Here is an 18219-nt window from a genome sequence, read left to right on the forward strand (position 1 = left end):
TGTGTGTGTGTGTGTGTGTGTGTGTGTGTGTGTGTGTGTCTCCATGCCCAGAGAGGCGGGGTCTTCATTTTGCAGAGTCCAAACCACTTTTGCTGCCACTATATTCTCTGATAGAGGACGTCCTCCGCATTAACTGGGTTCACTTTGGAAGTCCAAGAGTTGATGAATCATTGATTTATAGAGTAAGAATGTTTTTTGGAATTGTTTTTTTTGTTTGTGGTTTTATGTGGTTTTTTTCACAAAAGAGTTGTCCTGCGTTCAAACTATATTTTAAGAAACATTCTTCATGTCTTTTTTTCAGTCTCCTACACTCAGACGAGACAAGTTGGAACCATAATTAATCTCTACGGAGACAGAGGTGAGTTTTCTTTGGTGTTTTATGCTACTTGATGGTGTTTGAGGATCATAGTTCAATGTATTCAGATGTATATATTTATTGTTTATGTGATGAAATAGAGATCTCCGTAAGATGGAAAAATAAGATAAAAGTGGTGTAAAAAGAAAGCAAGTAAACTTTATTTATAGAGCACATTTCATTCCAGGTGGAAGCACGATGTGCTGTACAATGCGTGAGCAACCACTGAATTGGCGGCCACAAACAAACTGTATATTGATAGTGTAAAGAAAAAACATTAGACATAAGTAAACACAATTTTAAACAGACACATAAATGATATGTGAATTAAAGCCATTAAGAAGTAGGAATACAAATTTGAAATACCAGTAAAACTTAATAAAACGTGAATTAAAATAAAAAGAATAAAATAAAAACAAATAAAATAATAGTTAAAACCAACAAAAAAGGGCCAAAGTATTGCGCCTTTAAATGAAATAATTGGGAAAATACATAGATGTGCAGTAAAATATAGTAAAAGAAAAGCCTGGAATTCTGGAAAAAAATGAGTTTTTCTTCCACATCTTCTGATTATAATTTCTGCAACATTTTTGCCTGTTTTAGAGAGAATTCCTGCAAAACTATTTTGTTATGTTAAACTTTACACTCTTGCAGAAATGGTGCAACTCTGCTGAATAAAAATAAAAATGTACTGGACTATAAAGTTGTTTAAAAGTGTTTTATTTATGGCGAAGGATTTTTACAAAGTAGCAGCCGGACCAGGCTTGGAGGATAACTCTGGTTTATTTCAACCCAAGTCTTTATATGTTGCTGTACTTTCAGAGGAAGTTTGGCACGAAACTCCGTCTTTTGCTGATAGAAAAATCCAGAGTTCATCTATGTTACAGAAAGGGAGGAGGGTGGGAGAGGGGGGGGACTCATCTCCATCATCAGTGATCTGGGTCAGTGGGGGAGGAGGAGTCCCACAGCTGTTACACACTGCTAGTGTGTGCATGGATATACTGTACATATGTGCATGCATGTCTGTGTGTGTGTGTGTGTGTGTGTGTGTGTGTGTTTGTGTGTGTGTGTGTGTGTGTGTGTCACTAAATGTCAGTCAGTCTTTTAACCTCATATTCATGTTATTAATCTGACCCTTTCTGCTTGTTTTACTGCTTTTTCATTTCCATAACAGCATGACCAGATGTTTTACTGTGTCTGTGTGTGTGTTCATACATGCAAAGGCATGTTAGCTTTGTTGTGCACGTTAGCTGTATTAACCTCACACTGTGTGTCCAGTGTGTATGTGTGTGTTTGTCTGACTGTGTGTCCCTGGTATTTAGTTAAATGTATCTTAATGGTCCCAGCAGCAGACCGCCCGGTTGAGCTCTAGATGTCATTTCAACGTCTCTGCTGCAGCTCTCATATAGTTTAAAATGTCATCTATTGTGCAGTTCTAGTCTAAGCAGTAAACACAAGATTACTGGTTTAAACAATTCATACAAAGCTGTAAAAACGAGTGTTCCTACACACCAAAATAAAAAGTGGTTGGGTTATGTATTCTTAGATCATTACCAAAAAGCAATTTAGCTGGCTAAACTTTCTCTTCAAAATCCTAACCATTGCCATTCAAAGATCTTCTAAACGGTTTAATGTGGTATTTTGTAGGGATTATTGATCATTTTTATCAATTCTCGAGTGTTAAAAAATGGTTAAATTTAGCACCAAATCTATGTAACAAATGGTATCAACCCAAAAAATTGCTGCAACAACTCATGAGACATAATAGAGCATGGGGATGACGATCATATACTTCTATCATAATGTCCTTAACCTTTATACACCTTCACAATTTATTTAATCCATGTTTATTTCTTATTTATGACTAGAACGACTTGACACGCAGTGCTGAGCGGCATCTCAAATTAATCTTCAGGTTCCCAGCTTTCAGATGATGTACACCACTTCTATGTGACATCTACTGTTGACCTGCTATCTCCCCCTAAAGACCCCCTGTACCCCCACCTAAAAAAAGACAAAACGGGTCTATGGTGGGTCTCTTAGGGTTAATTTACGTTGTGTGAGTTCTGGTTGTAATGTTTTAATAGTTGAAAAAGTTTAAAATGTAAAATTTAAACCTATTAAATTTAGTTTGCATTTGTTTGAGGTAATAAATGGGGTGAAGTAATGCAAAGGACATGTGGTTTCTTCTGAGCACAAGAAAAAAAAGTCATATGGCCGGATGAGTTATTCTCCACAACAACATTGCCAAATCATTTCTCAGATTTCACTCTGACAAAGCAGCAGCAAAATCCAAAACTCCAGATTTTTGCAAGTGCTCTGCAGGCAGACCCAGGGAGATAAATCAAACACACACACACACACAAATTTAAACATTAATTGAAATGGATCTGGAGTTGTCTTCAATCAGCTACAGAATTAGCTTAATAAACCTGAAAAATAACTAAAAATAAGAGCAGATTTTTAAACCTACAGTAACTTCTAGACTGTTGGATTTACAATATGGGATAGATCGATGTTGCAGCACCCTCTGTGTGCGTGTGTGTGTGTACATGTGCTTGCGTGTGAGACAATTAGAGTCCACTAGGTGTCTCAGTGTGTTTATATTATAAGATAGTGTCAGTCAAGAGCATCTTCCTCCACGAATCGCGACTCTCTTCTCATGCAATTTACAACCATCCCACTGGGACTCTCTTCTTATTACTCATCTTTTGCTCTACATTATATATTATCTATATTATATACATTTCTTTTCCTCTCCCTGACCTCATCCCATTCTCCTTTGCTCCCATTTTTCCTCTTCTTTTTGCTTCTTTTCCTTCTCTACACTCTTTCTTCTCTCTCCCTCCTTTTCCCCCATGACCAGATGACGTCAGTTAATTCTTACCACTGCCGACTTTTCTTCCATCCATTCATCCTTCCGTCCATTCAGTAAAAAAACAGACACGCAGAGAAAGATTAAGCAGAAAAAGCATAGAAGTGAGAGAAAGCCTGATGAGAAAGATTAAGGGAAAAAAGAGGGAGAGAAAGAGAGCTAGAAAGAAAAGCAGGACCAGAACGACAGTAGGTCAAAGAGCGTTAGAGAAAAAGATAAGGGCAAGAGAGAGAGATAGTGTTTGTGTTAATGTGTATGTGTGTGTGAGAGAGAGCGAGAGGGATGGAGAGAGAAAAGGAGGGATGGAGGGAGGAGGGGTTTAATCCTGCTTGGATTATGGTATAAACTGGTCCCGGAGAGCAGGAAGAGATACGCTGGAGAGAGAGGAAGTCCCACTATCCCTCCATGCATCCATCACTCAATCCATCTCACTCGTAGCGTATTCGTGTCCTGTGTGAGTTTTGGTTTGGATCCACCGGGATGTGAGGTCAGCAGAGAGGAAATCATTCAGGAAAGGACTGCAGAGAAACCTGTCTTTTTGGAAAATGTGTGTTTGGGAATACCTTACAACAAGGACTGAACTCGGGTGAAGACAGAAGTTTTTCCGGGACGACCCAAGTCTTTTGTCACTCTCCCTTTTTTCCCCCGGCATCCTGTAGATCCCAAGGGAGCTAAGCATGGAGGAGAGAAGCGGATGATGGGAGCAGTGGGAATAGGATTAAGAGGCGTAGAGAGGGAGGTGTAGGAACATGGCGAGACTCCGTTGTGACTCCTGGTGCGCACAAGTGACCTTTGACACCGGAGACAAGAGCTTTCTAGACTCTATTGTGTGCCGGGGGAACCAGCTGAGCTGACATCAAATCATCAATCAGACTCTTTTTTTACTTGTTATTTGAAACTGTCTTTCCAGACCCATACATCTCAACGGGAATGGTTTGAAAGCTTTGAGCACATGACATAGTGAGTAATCTTCAGTACCATTCTGTCTTTAATGATTCAGGGACGTATTTTAATCTTCCCGCAACCCACTTTTGGGCTGCAGCTCTTTTTAAATTAGCATCCTGTTTCTGGACAGCACTTGGCATTGTTCCAATCTTTTGGCTCACAGGAAGAGCAGCTCTCAAGTCTTTCCACTGGCTTCTCAGAAACATTCTTAGAGGCCAAGTTGACTCTTAAATCTGTGACTGCTTTTAGGATGACTTCTTGGATGTCACATGTGAGCTTTCCGGATCCTTTCCTGAGCAGGCCTCGGACCGTCACAGATTCTCCACATGTCACTATGGATCCTTGTGTATTTTAGACTGCTCAGTTACAAAGTCTGAAGAGAGTCTCAAGATCTGAACTATGCATGAATGTCTTTGAGATAACTGTGGATTGGACCTTTACATTTTTGTAACGATTACTTTACCAGGCAAGTTAACAAAAAGTGATTTTAAACTTAGTCGATGTCCTTGTGGTACAAAACGATGCATCATTTAGCACAATTTTGGTTTAACAAGCCCACAACTTTCCTGTTCTGGTTCACTCTCACCATTCTCATAAAACCCCACTATACATCACCTGCCCATGGACCCAACACCTTGCCTTTTATTTGTGTTTTTTTGCACTGTGACCTGAGCACTTGTAATCTCACTTTTACGCTGTCCTAATTTAATCTTTTTCTCTCGGAGGCAGCGTGCAACAATTGCCGGACGGATGCAGATTGCGGCAGCTGCAGGGATGAACCGCTGGAGCTGGGGGAACGCTGGGAATGCCAGTAAATCGGACAGAAGTGGGCTGCACAGAGGGAGGCCGATGATGCTGCTGCCGTGGATTATCCTCTGCAGCTCGCTGTGCCTGATTGTCGACGGCCAGATGAAGCTCTCGCCAGAAACGTGAGTACAGTTGTACTAGAAAAACCCTGACGCTGACTTTTTACCCCCCAGGGATTGAACCATTTAGTCAGATCAAGTACTGATGACACTGTCAAAGCTATATATACAGTATATACAGATCATGGAGGTTTTTTGAGAGACAAATTCGCACATGTATATTTCATTAACACGTTCATTTTTTCACTCCATAACACTTCATTAATTCATTCAAATATTTGATCTCGTAGATTTGCACAACATTCATTCCAGGGATCTCAACTTGTCTGACTTAACTTATCCATCCTTTTCACACAAGTTTCTATTACTGTGTTCACCTGTGTACTATGATTGCATCCTCACTTCCATCGAGACACAATGTGCTGCCATTTAGCAGTAAACACAAGTCAGATGACCACATCCCCGGTGCTTTATTAAGACATTACATCAACAGTTGTACCAGGTCATTTCCCCCCGTGGACGCTCTGCCAAGTCTACATGCAGCGTTGTCCTTTTTTGAAGCCACACGTTAGACGGATGACTCAATAGCGTTCTTTCTATTTTGGCTGATTGCTGCACACAGATACATACAGTATGGGCCATATGGGCACCTGAGGGGTGGGGCTGTAGCTAACTGCCAAACTATCCTACAGCCTCTCTACAGCTTCAGCCAACTGTGTTGAAGATGACGTATACATTTGGCTATTTACAACATTACGCACTTGTTAAAATCAGCATGTTAATAACAAATAGCTTACCAGTGTGTTGAAAGGACACCCACACCGAGCCGCTATCATGGCTGTAGCAACACGTTCTCGTCACATACTGACGCTTTGTCAGGACCTCGTGGTGTCACTTGGGTAGCCCCAGCGCGTCAAACTATGACGCTCCAGTAAACACGTGGTTTCACGTTGTAAAAGGCAACAAAACCACTTAGTTTTAGGAAAAAACATCATGGTTTGGCTTGAAATTACTTCCTTTGCATTCTCTATAAACAGATTCTGAATTCACATGTAGAATCTGGCGGCGACGGCACAAGATGTTGTTATCGGAAGCATTCTGGTTTCCGTTTGCATTTTGTCCGAGCAGTATTGACCGATCACGTTCGAGCAGGCTCTGGTTAAATGCAGGTTAACAGTCAAATCAAATCAAATCAATTTATTTTTGTATAGCGTCAAATCACAACAGAAGTTATCTCAAGACGCTTTATATATAGAGCAGGTCTATGACCGTACACCATAGTTTAGAGACCCAACAGGATCCACCAAGCGCACTGTGGCCAGGAAAAACTCCCCGATTACTGGGAAGAAACCTGGAGCAGAACCGGGCGCAGGGCGGGCGGCCATCTGCCGAGACCGGCTGGGGGGATAGATAGATATAGAGAGAGAGTGAGAGAGAGAGAGAGAGAGAGAGAGAGAGAGAGAGAGAGAGAGAGAGAGAGAAGCAGCCACAATAGTAGCCTAGCAGCTGTAATAGCTAATACAAGTAGGACTGATAACACAAAACCAATAGTGGTGGATGGAAAGAGTGATAATACAACTATCGGAAATTATGTCATTGGGTCGTCCCCAGACGGGCTTTCAAGTGGAGCTTCCAGCTGTCTCAGTCCACCATACATCTTGCTAGCTCGCCAGCACTGTCCAGCATCTCTCCTCAGTACGTCCATGTGTATTGGTGTGGGACGTCCCTGCGATCGATGCCCGTGCGTTGGTTCCCGCAGCATTAGCATGCTTGCTGGGAGCTCTTGATGTCTTTGGCAGTGACTGAGAAGTGTTATTCTCCAAGCTGCCACATTGTCACTAGGTGTTGGAAATCCCTCGTTAGCATTGGTAGTCCCTCGTACAGACGTAGTTAATTAAGGATGGTAGCAGTTGGTGTCAAGCAGGCACCGACGCGGCAGCAGATGCAGCCACAATACCGGAAACCACCAAGATCCAGGTGAAACCCTGCTCCAAGTGTACCCCTGCTCCAGGTATAACCTCGCTCCCGGTGTGATCCCGCTCCAGGTATGACCTCGCTCCAGGTGTGACCCCGCTCCACGGTTAGCTGCGAGACAAGGAGGCACAAGGACTCCCGGGAAGGAATGAAGTTAGTAACAACATGGACATGGGACATGAGTATATACATAAGGAGAGGGGAGCTCAGTGTGTCATAGGAAGTTCCTTACGACAGTGTGTCATAGGAAGTCCCCCGGCAGTCTATGCCTATAGCAGCTTAAGTATAAGCGTTATCAAAGAGGAAAGTCTTTAGCCTACTCTTAAATGTAGAGACGGTGTCTGCCTCCCGGACTGAAACTGGGAGCTGGTTCCAGAGAAGAGGAGCTTGATAGCTGAAGGCTCTTGCTCCCATTCTAGTTTTGCAGACTCTAGGAACCTCAAGTAACCCTGCATTCTGTGAGCGCAGTGCTCTAGTGGGGTAGTAGGGTACTATGAGCTCTTTAAGATATGATGGGGCATGACCGTTTAGCGCTTTGTAGGTGAGGAGGACGATTTTAAAATCTATTCTGGATTTTACAGGCAGCCAGTGCAGAGAAGCTAATACAGGCGTAATATGATCTCTTTTTCTAGTTCTAGTCAGTACACATGCTGCAGCATTCTGGATCAACTGGAGAGTCTTAAGAGACTTATTGGAGCAGCCTGATAATAAGGAATTGCAGTAATCGAGTCTAGAGGTAACAAATGCATGGACTAATTTTTCTGCATCATTTTGACACAGGATGTGCCTGATCTTTGCAATGTTACGTAGATGAAAGAAGGCAGTCCGTGAGGTTTGTTTTATGTGAGAGTTAAAGGACATATCCTGATCGAAGACAACTCCCAGATTCCTTACGGTGGTGCTGGAGGCCAGGGCAATGCCATCTAAAGTAACTATATCATTAGATAATTTGTTTCGGAGGTGCTCAGGGCCAAGTACAATAACTTCAGTTTTGTCTGAGTTTAACATCAGGAAATTGCAGGTCATCCAGGTTTTTATGTCCTTAAGGCATGCTTGAAGTTTAGTTAACTGGTTTGTTTCGTCTGGCTTGATCGATAGATATAATTGGGTATCATCTGCATAACAATGAAAGTTTATGGAGTGTTTTCTAATAACATTGCCTAAGGGAAGCATATATAAGGTAAATAGAATTGGTCCAAGTACAAAACCCTGTGGAACTCCGTGACTAACTTTGGCGTGCATGGAGGACTAATCGTTGACATGTACAAACTGAGATCGATCAGATAAATAGGACTTAAACCAACTTAGTGCAGTTCCTTTAATGCCAATTAAATGTTCCGGTCTTTGTAATAGGATGTCATGGTCAATGGTGTCGAAAGCAGCACTGAGATCTAGCAAGACAAGTACAGAGACAAGTCCTTTCTCCGATGCCATTAGAAGGTCATTTGTAATTTTCACCAGTGCTGTCTCTGTGCTATGGTGCACTCTAAATCCTGACTGATAATCTTCGAATAAATGATTGTTCTGTAGAAAGTCACACAGCTGACTGGCAACTACTTTCTCGAGTATTTTGGAGGTAAAGGGAAGGTTAGATATAGGTCTATAGTTGGCTAGGACCTCTGGATCAAGAGTGGGCTTTTTAAGAAGAGGTTTAATTACAGCTACTTTAAAGGACTGTGGTACATAGCCTGTTAGTAAAGACACATTGATCATATCCAGTAAAGAGGTGCTAACTAGAGGTAAAACTTCTTTAAGCAGTCTAGTTGGAATAGGGTCTAGGAGACAGGTAGATGATTTAGATGAAGAGATCAGTGAAGTCAGTTTGTGGAGATTGATAGGAGAAAAGCAGTCTAAATATATATCAGGTTGTACAGTCTGTGTGGAGAGCAAGAGGGGAGGAACGCATTGGTCGAAATGCAATCTCGGAACCCACCGGTCGTCTGATGACGATTTAGCTTTTTATTGGTTTCAAATTAGCTTGTAAACTGACTGGTCATACACGTCTTCTCTCAACTCCAACTCCGGTCTGGCGTCTCAAGTTGCTAATCGGACTGTAAACAATGAGCAGCGCACGGAAGAGAAAGTCTTACCCCGGATATCTGCTGGCTGAACCGGAAACTCAGATATGTAGCCACTTCGCTGTCGAACCGCTGTGCCGACATTGCTTCGTTTGTAAAGTGAAAGTGAAACTTAACGTTGTGAACACAAAGACAAACAACATGTTGTTGGTTTCACACGGGTCATGAACAACGGTCTCCTTGATGAAAGCCTTGTGTTTGTTGGACCCATCCGCCTCCCCTCCCACCCTCCATATGTGTGTGTTTTTTCGCACTTTAAACTACGTCACCACACTCCCGGAGCACTTTCTCTGAGCATTTTAATATTGACGCAGATGGGTTCACATTATAGTTAATGGAAAGCCCAGTGGGTCAGACGCCAAAGAGTGCCTTGTGCGTCGGTATCAGACGCCGAAGGCTGTGACAGTAAGTCGATATTTGACGCCCTGAGAATGAGAACGGGCTGGCTGTAGACTGTTCTGTTTATATGTCAATAGATCCAATGTGCAGTCACAGCTCTCAGTATGTAGGACTGCATTTGTCATTTTGCATAAAATGTTTTTTTTTCCACTCCAGACCTTTATTGGCAAAAGATTTGCAACATCAAACAATGGCATCAACAAAAAACTCCGTCATACAGTCCTGATGATTTGGATTTAATTGCAACTTTCCACGTTAACCCGTCTTCTGTGTCCTTGTTTAAATTAACTGCAATATGAATTCCTAAAACCATGTCTATTAACATGTTCATGTCCTACCTGGGATAAGTGAATCACTTTCACGAATACAAAGATTTTGCTTTTACACAAGGGACTTTTCAATAACTCATAATGCCTAATGTGTTTTTATTTTCACTTTGTAAGATAAATGGTCAGTTTTTCTCTATCACTTCTTCTTCTGGGAATGAAACGCTGCGTTTGTTTGTCCTCCAGAAGCCAGGCGAAGCTCTTTTCCCTGAACAGCTTTCAAACCTCCTGCTGACTAAAAACACTAACAGATCGATACAGCGCTGTCAGTCCACAATAGCCTATTAACTGTGTGTGTGTCTGTGTGTGTGTGTGTGTTAGTGGAAGGGTTTCAGAGGGACAGAGAAACAGAAATCCACAGAATCCTGTTATTCGCACTAATTGGATGCTGTTAATATCTGTGTGGGTCAGTGGATATTCATACTGCATTAGTTTGGTCAATAGATATATCAACCAAAACCATAAAAGCAATGGTTGATTGTTCAGTTTCAGTATATATGTTGTCTATGTGTGAGTTTTGAACTGAACAGCTCAGAGAGTGTGTGCTGTCGCCAGGCAGGCTGGTGTGACGAGGGAGATTAAAGCTCCAGGGGCAGCAGAGTTCAGCAGGCCAACACAGGTCACTGAGCCCAAAATGCTTCCCTCTGCTCGGGAAGATTTAGCAGCAGGGCCCCTCCGGCTCTGGAAGTCACTAGGCTATGACCAGAACATTTCAGGCCAGGGAAGGTCAAGTCTTTCAGCCTCTGAGGGAACATTGCTGTGCTGCCAGGAGGGAAACAGATAACTGTCAATAAGACATCAACAACACTGACACATTTAAACGACAACTTCGGAGATGAGCAACTTTTTCTGATCGTGTAACACCCTAGATACCTCCATAAAAGACTGTGGGTGAGATTTTGCCAGTTTCACAGTGTGCAGTTGCTGTCTTTTTCCCTTTTAGGGTACCATAGAGAGTATTTGGTCCATATTTGACCCAAGTTTGGCATGCCTGTCTTAATCTGACCATGTTTGGCCTGTACAGTGGTTCAGAGCTCATTCAGAGCTTGTGTCCATCCAGAACAGGCCGATTGCTTGGCCCCTAGAAGTTCTGCTTGCAGCGTTGTCGAGAAACACGGTATGGCTGTTTGTAGCCGTCAAGTGTGAAGTTGATTGGATTAAAGGTCCTCAAGGTATGCGAAGGGCAGTCATATATACAGTATATACACAGACAGACAGAGAATACTTCCTTTATAGTTAGATTATGCTGCTACAGCGCCACCTATTGGCCAAATGGCACCAAATTTACCATGGTTACTTAGACATCATATATACACATGTCCACCAAATGTAGTCCCAATAGCACAAAGCGTTCAGGATATATGGCATTTTTTTGTAATATAAGCCCTATTCATAACATTTGAGCTAACTGTGAGGGCCAGCTATAGCAAAACTGTATGAAACATCGACAATTCGAAAGAATAACTTTTTCCGGCTTGGTCCAGAGATGTTCTGTACCAAATTTGGTGACGATTACTCAACATTTGTAGGAGGAGTTGCCAAAAATCTGATTTTGTCAAAATTCAAAATGGCGGAAAATCAGTCCAGACGCAAATGGGCGTGGCTTATATGGATAGATTTGTCTGGATCCACAAAATCCAGGGAAAGGGGGAATTTTGTTTGAGACTTACGGTTAAAAAGTTACAGGCCAAAAAATGTCAAGTTCATTGTTGTAGCGCCACCAAATGGCCAAACTGCACCACATTTGACAATGCACTCCTTTGGGTCCTGAGCAACAAAGCAGCCAAGTATGAAGTAGATCGAATGAGCGGTTCACGAGATATGCAAATAACACAATAACACTGAACTAAAAACTGATCATATTTACAATACAACATCTACAATTGCAATACTCACATTTTAGACTGAACCCACACTCATATTTTAGAATGAACAAATCAACAAGTCAACAAATTATCAGCCTGTTTCCAGTACCAGGCGATAGCTGTGACAACCCTGCCTGCTAACTAGCAGCGAGCTGTTCGACTCCCCATTGGCTGAGCCATCTGTCACATCCTGTCTACTCGCTAACCTCTATTATTACCTTTCCTTGGCGGCATTCACACGAAGGAGTAACCCCTTGACCTGGCATACTACCAGCTTTCACTGTCACCTGAACAGTAATCTGTTTTAATCTGTTATTGGTGAATGCAGCAGGGTAACCTCTTATCATGATTGGCGGCACTCTTTCATGGTCACCTTCAATGTAGACGATGTCTTATTAGCCCTTATTTTTCAGGCAAGATACGAGTGAAACAATTTGGACGGAGGGTGATTTAGAAACAGGCCTTATCTCTTTCTCACATTAACATTTCTCAAAGCACGCTGTGTTCCACTTGAGGGAAGTCAAGTACTTTACTTTCCTGCTTCAAATAAGTTCAAATATGATTTTTTTCCACAATTGTTTCAGATATAAAACACAATGAATTAATGTTAATGAGTTAATGAGAATTAATCAATTGTGCATTTATTTTGTTTATTGCAAAATACTTTAACTATTTTCTGAATTAGCATGGTAACTTGCATAATATGGAAATGTAACATATTAGGGCTGCAACTAACGATTATTTTCATTATTGATTAATCTGCCGATTATTTTCTAGATTAATTGATTAATCGCTTGATCTATAAAATGTCAGAACATAATGAAAAATGTCCATTCCAGTTTCTCAAAGTCCAATATGATGACTTTAAATGTCTTGTTTTGTCCAAAACCCAAAGATATTCAGTTTAATATGATATAAAACAGAGAAAAGCAGGTAATCTCCATACTAGGGAGGCTGAAAACAGCATTGGCTGCCATTTTTGCATGAAAAATTACTTGAACGATTAATCGGTTATCAAAATAGTTGGTTATTTTTCTGTTGATTTACCAATCGATTAGTCGACTAATCGTTGCAGCTCTACAACGTATATTGTACCATCTGTAATGAACAATCTTATCTGCCAAAATGTCAGTAATTTAATTGAAACCTCTTTCTAATAAGCAACCCTTTCACAACTTAACAACTGAAACAAATCATTTAGTAACGCTTTATGGATTACTTCTAAGCAGTTGATAAGACCATCTTTTGGGTTGCCATGATGTGAATAAATCCCTGTGACTGATTGGACCGGAAAAGGGTTGCATTTCTTAATGTACTATACAATTAAACCTGCCTTGCCTTCTAAAGTTATTGTATTGTATTCATAGATATTGATAACAGCTTTGATTATCTGTCATTGATTATGTTTTCTCCGGGTGCAGGGTGCAGCAGTGGGCCGTGTCCTTCAGCAAAGAGATAGCTGCCCTCTCTGCCAGATACTCTGGAGCTAAACTGCTACAGAAGGTAAGAGATCACACACACAAATACACGTGCACGTATACACAAAATATTTTCCAAGGCATCTCAATTTCCTGTATTTTGAGATATTACACTACATACAGTACTGTATACGGCCATACCAGAGACTGTGCATATATAGGAGGTTGACATCCCAGTTTCAATATATTACCAGCTATCCAAAGTTACAGGTCACAGTTGGACCTCACAGTGATGGATCATTTTTATTTCTGTAAAATAGAAAATACAAAGACAAGGTGTGAAACCTAAGACATAGACATAAAATGCACTTTACGTTGGATATAGAGCACATGACATCATCACATCAGACTGAGACGGACGGGCGGGGTCTGCATCTCCTCCCCATCCCCTCTGCTCCGTCAGCCAATGGGAACACGGCTGACTGGCACACATTTGCTGTACAACATCTGCATATGGCCCAGAGACCAATGTGATGACACACTTAATTCAAAAGCACCTTAACACACTCACACACACATACTCACACACACACGTTTTGGTGTTGACTTTACCAATACATACATCAAATGTCATGCTGATATATTTTAGCCCATGGAATTGAGTTTTATTGTGTTTCATTTTTGTGTGACTTACCTTAGAGACTGAAGAAAAGGTTATGCTTGTGAGTGTGAATGTGTGTGTGTGTGTGTGTGTGTGTGTGTGTTTTAGTAATTAGGATGTCTTTCTCTGCATGCCACCCTGTAGAATCCCTAGCAGGCCCGTTCACCATCTGCCACGCACACAAACACACAAACTGTGTTCACAGAGACATGCACCTACTCGCCATCTCCCTCTACAGCGTATAATATGCATCTTTATTTGTGTTTTACCACGCAATTTCCATGTTGTACAGCACAAAACATCCACCAATCTAGCTGCGCAGATTCCACAGATTTCTTCTAAAACACACACAACAGTAGTAATTTATTGTTTGTGCTTTGTATCGTAAACTGGATTAACCTCAGATAACATCCATGTTTAGTTTAGTAGAAACTATTTTCCACACAGGACGTAAAATAACTTGATCAAGCAGCCCCAGAAACAACATCAGTAAAAGTGATGTCAGTGCAGTTATCATAGTAGTAGCAATAAATACCAGTTGCTGTAGTAACAGTATCAGTAATAGCAGTATTTATATACAACGTAGGTCTCCTAGTTGCACACTTTATCCGTTTATTTAGTCAGTGATGTGTAAAAAGCACCCAGCGGTGCATAACTTTAATCTCAGCGACAAGAAGCCATTAATCACCCGCCTCTGTCTAATCGATGGCGTTCTTGTTATCTGAGGAACATTTAGTGACTCCGTCTTCTTGCCTGAGTAAACTGAGTAGGATATTGAGTGTCTGAGTTTATGTTTGAAGATAATACAGAAATTGTTGGAGCTTTACTTTGGTTGGAAAGGGTTTTGTTTATGAGCTCTTTATTATCCTTTCCCTCATCTGTCTAATTATGTCTAGCCGTCTTTACCCTGTAATAGAAATTGAAAAGAATATATTTTAGGTTACCGAAAGTTGTAACTGGCTTGCTAAAGGGCCTTTCCCCAACCTGTCTGGGAGCTGGGGATTTCCCATTTACAATCCTATTTTCTCGACATATTTTTATGACCTGTATCATATTGTTGAGGAAGGTTAATTATCTTACTGTAATAGAAAAATGTTTCCATCACCAAGACAAACAAATTTACTGTTAAATCTGTCATCCGTCATCCCAGCTGATGCTTTTATTATCAGTCGCCGGAAATTAACCTTTCAGTCCACAAGCAACAGCAGCACGGGATCCATTAAATTACATTTATGTAACTGCTTTAATTTAATAGCGCAGTGAACAATACCCAGCAGCCACTAGCAGCCAGACAAATACATTAGAGTTTGCACAGATGTCAGTCAGGAAGCGCAGCGTGCTGTAGATGGTTTTCTTGTGTCATATTGCAGATTAGAGAGGGGGTCTGGGGAGGGGATGAAGTCAGGGCTTGACCCCCATCTGTAATGAAAACTGTACATGTATGTGTATAATTATAATTCTATAATACCAGGATCTCTCTTCCATGGTTATGTGTGTCTCTGTTTGTTGTTTTCCATTGTGTATTTGAGCAAGATATTGTACGTGACTTCTAAATGTAAAAAAATACAGTGGAATCAGGTGGCGCAATATATTATAATCCTTGATTTAAGGAGGTCATGTGACACTTTCTCTAGAAGGATGCTCTGTAAAGCATCAGCACTGTTACTAATGAGCCCACTGCGTCTGTTTTTTGAAGAAATACAAGGATGTGGAGGCGGTGGTGAAGATAGAGGAGGTGGACGGAGAGGAGCTGGTGAAAAAGTTTGCTGAGGAGATGGAGGAGATGCTCGGGAGGAAGATGAAATCGGTGAAGGTAATAATGAGAATGATTCTGTCAAAGCAAACACACACTTAATGGTAACCAATTTGACATGAGCTTACTTATACTATTGAATTTGGTACTTTATAAATGCAGAGCTACAGTATGTACACTTTGTATGTGTGTGTATGTCTATATAGATGTGTTTTGTCTATGCAACGTATTCTTTTTCTGTATTACTTCAGACACTCGGTGCACGTGATTGCATCATGTTACGGCATCATGTGTATATCTAAGAAGGCGCCATGCACTGGCAACTGTAGTCTGATGAAGAGCAGTTGCGCCTCGAAACGTCACTTAGGTGTAATAAATGAGTGGACATTGGAGCACTGCAGTGTGCGAGCTAGTTATTTGTTTATTTCTGCATGATCTGCTCACTTTCAGTATCATTAACCTGCTGTATTTTATCACAGAGGTTAGCAGAAGCAGCGGAGGATGCCGACCTTTACCACGAGTACAATGAAACACTGCAGGTATGTTACAATATGCTTTAATACAAGTACTACAACCTCATTGCACAGTTTGTGACCTTAGAGCCTTTATATTACATGCATAGTCTAAGAAGACAGTAAGAGAAAAAGATTCTCTGTCACATATTTGTCTGCTTTCACCTCATTCACACTGTGATGAACGTAAGCATGCAGGACCCCTATTCATAGCAAATATGCAAAGTGAACTGAGGAACTGATGATGTGTAACCTTTGAACATGTCTTCATTATTTCATCATCAAATAATCTATAAGCTCATCATCCTTTACTGTTCCATCTAGTTTGAATACTTTAACTCCTTGCTGATCAACCGAATGGACGAGGACGGGAATCCGGTGTCGCTGGGAGGAGAGTTCGCTCTGGAGAAAAATGAGCACTTCAACAAACTGCCAGTCAACATGCAACAGAGCAACATACAAGTCCCCACTAATGTTTACAACAGAGGTACATCAGCGTGGACACACACTCACATTCCCTTGCACATACTGTGTAAAACAAATGTTTACCAGAAGTAGAATATCAATTTCACTCTTTCTCTTTCTCTCTGTAGATCCAGATATCCTGAACGGAGCCTATATGTCGGAGGCTCTGAACGACGTCTTCATTGATAACTTCCAGAAAGATCCAACTCTGACCTGGCAGTACTTTGGCAGTGCTGCAGGCTTCTTCAGGTTGTACCCAGGTGCGTATATTAACAGTCGGACATCCTGCATGCTTCCCAAAATCTCTTCATTTGCACGTTTCTCCTGTGTCGGCACAGCGTCGAGACAACATGAACAGATAAACATTCAGCTACACAAGCCAAACGGTATACTTACACAGCATCTGACGATGCAGAGAGCTGTCTGTCAAATGTGATGACTCAGTCTCAGCTACAATATGGCTTGCTGTGAATTCTCTCCTGTGTGTGTGTGTGTGTGTGTGTGTGTGAGTAATTAGCTGAGGATTTGTGACACAGCTTGTTTTACTCATCCGTCACCTCATCCGTCATTATTTGACAATCTGTCACTATCCATCCATGCACCCATTTGTTCATCCGTCCATCCAACTAGGCAGCAGCTCTGAGCATCTGCCTATTTGTTAAATCTCTATCTTTCTCTCTCTCTGTCTCCAGGGATCCAGTGGATTCCAGATGAAAATGGCGTGGTCACCTTTGATTGCAGAAACAGAAACTGGTACGGCTATATTCCTATCAACATCAGTTCTGCTTCCATATTGGTGCCTTTTGAACAGTGTGAGCTCTCTGTATCGTTCTCAAGTGCTTCTCTGATGAATGGCAGAAAAACCGTAACAACTCAGCTCAACCTGAAGCCCCCTATCCTCAGTTATGGGCCCTAACACTCCAAGCCAGCAGTCATTGGGTGCCATTAGTGTCTATGGCTGACCATCACTTGTAGTTTTTTCAGCGTTGGCCTCAGTCTGTCCGTATCAGCAACTTTTTGGCCAATTGAGCATGTTGAATCAGCTGCAGAGGCAGTCAGTGAGAGGAGTTTTTCTGACTACAGTAGTTGTTCAGCCTCCCGAATCAATGTCTTTACCCATTAGATGCAGTTTCTCCTTATTTTTTACCTCCAAGGGCCACTTTTAAAGAGGACCTTTTATGCTTTTGTGCTTTCCCCCTTCCCTTTAGTGTGTTATATAGTTTTTTTGTGCATGTAAAAGGTCGGCAAAGTTACAAAACTGAAAGTCCACGCCACTCGGAGTTACACTGCTCCTGAACTGCCCGAAAGGCCTTGCTTGATGTCCCGCCTATTCTTCCGTGACGTGGTGATGTCGCCAAGTAACATTTGCATAATACGGCTAGTTTGGCACGCCCTCAAACAAAGCTTGTTAGAGCAGAGCTGGAGTGGAGTCTGAAGAGTTTGGTTCGATTGACCAATCACAACAGAGTGGGCCAGCTGACCAATCAGAGCACACTGAGCTTTGGGGGGGGGTGGGGAGCTCAAACCGAGCATCTCAGACAGAGGGTGAAAAGAGGTGCTACAGCACAACCGGTATGAGAAAAGTAAAGATTTTTGAATATTAAAGCATGTAAACGTGTTCTTGTAGAAACCAAAAAAAAATAATGATGATGTGACACAAAAGTATCTAATCAGTCAGCCTCTGTCAGTGTCACCTTGCTTTATCAATGCCTTTACTCTATTGTTTA

General features: G+C 41.6%; 1 protein-coding gene across 1 annotated transcript in view; it reads left to right on the forward strand.

Annotated features, from left to right (window-relative positions):
* The first annotated feature begins 3222 nt into the window (after positions 1-3222).
* cacna2d4a (calcium channel, voltage-dependent, alpha 2/delta subunit 4a) overlaps positions 3223-18219 on the forward strand; it is a 103764-nt gene continuing 88767 nt past the window's right edge. The window contains exons 1-8 of the mRNA XM_074625020.1: positions 3223-4190; positions 4905-5104; positions 13105-13186; positions 15459-15575; positions 15995-16054; positions 16352-16514; positions 16621-16752; positions 17185-17245. Coding sequence (XP_074481121.1) covers positions 4926-5104; positions 13105-13186; positions 15459-15575; positions 15995-16054; positions 16352-16514; positions 16621-16752; positions 17185-17245 — 794 coding nt within the window. The 5' untranslated portion in view covers positions 3223-4190; positions 4905-4925. The remainder of the gene's footprint in view (positions 4191-4904; positions 5105-13104; positions 13187-15458; positions 15576-15994; positions 16055-16351; positions 16515-16620; positions 16753-17184; positions 17246-18219) is intronic.

This window comes from Sebastes fasciatus, chromosome 23 (assembly GCF_043250625.1).
Source record: "Sebastes fasciatus isolate fSebFas1 chromosome 23, fSebFas1.pri, whole genome shotgun sequence".
Lineage (NCBI taxonomy): Eukaryota > Metazoa > Chordata > Actinopteri > Perciformes > Sebastidae > Sebastes > Sebastes fasciatus.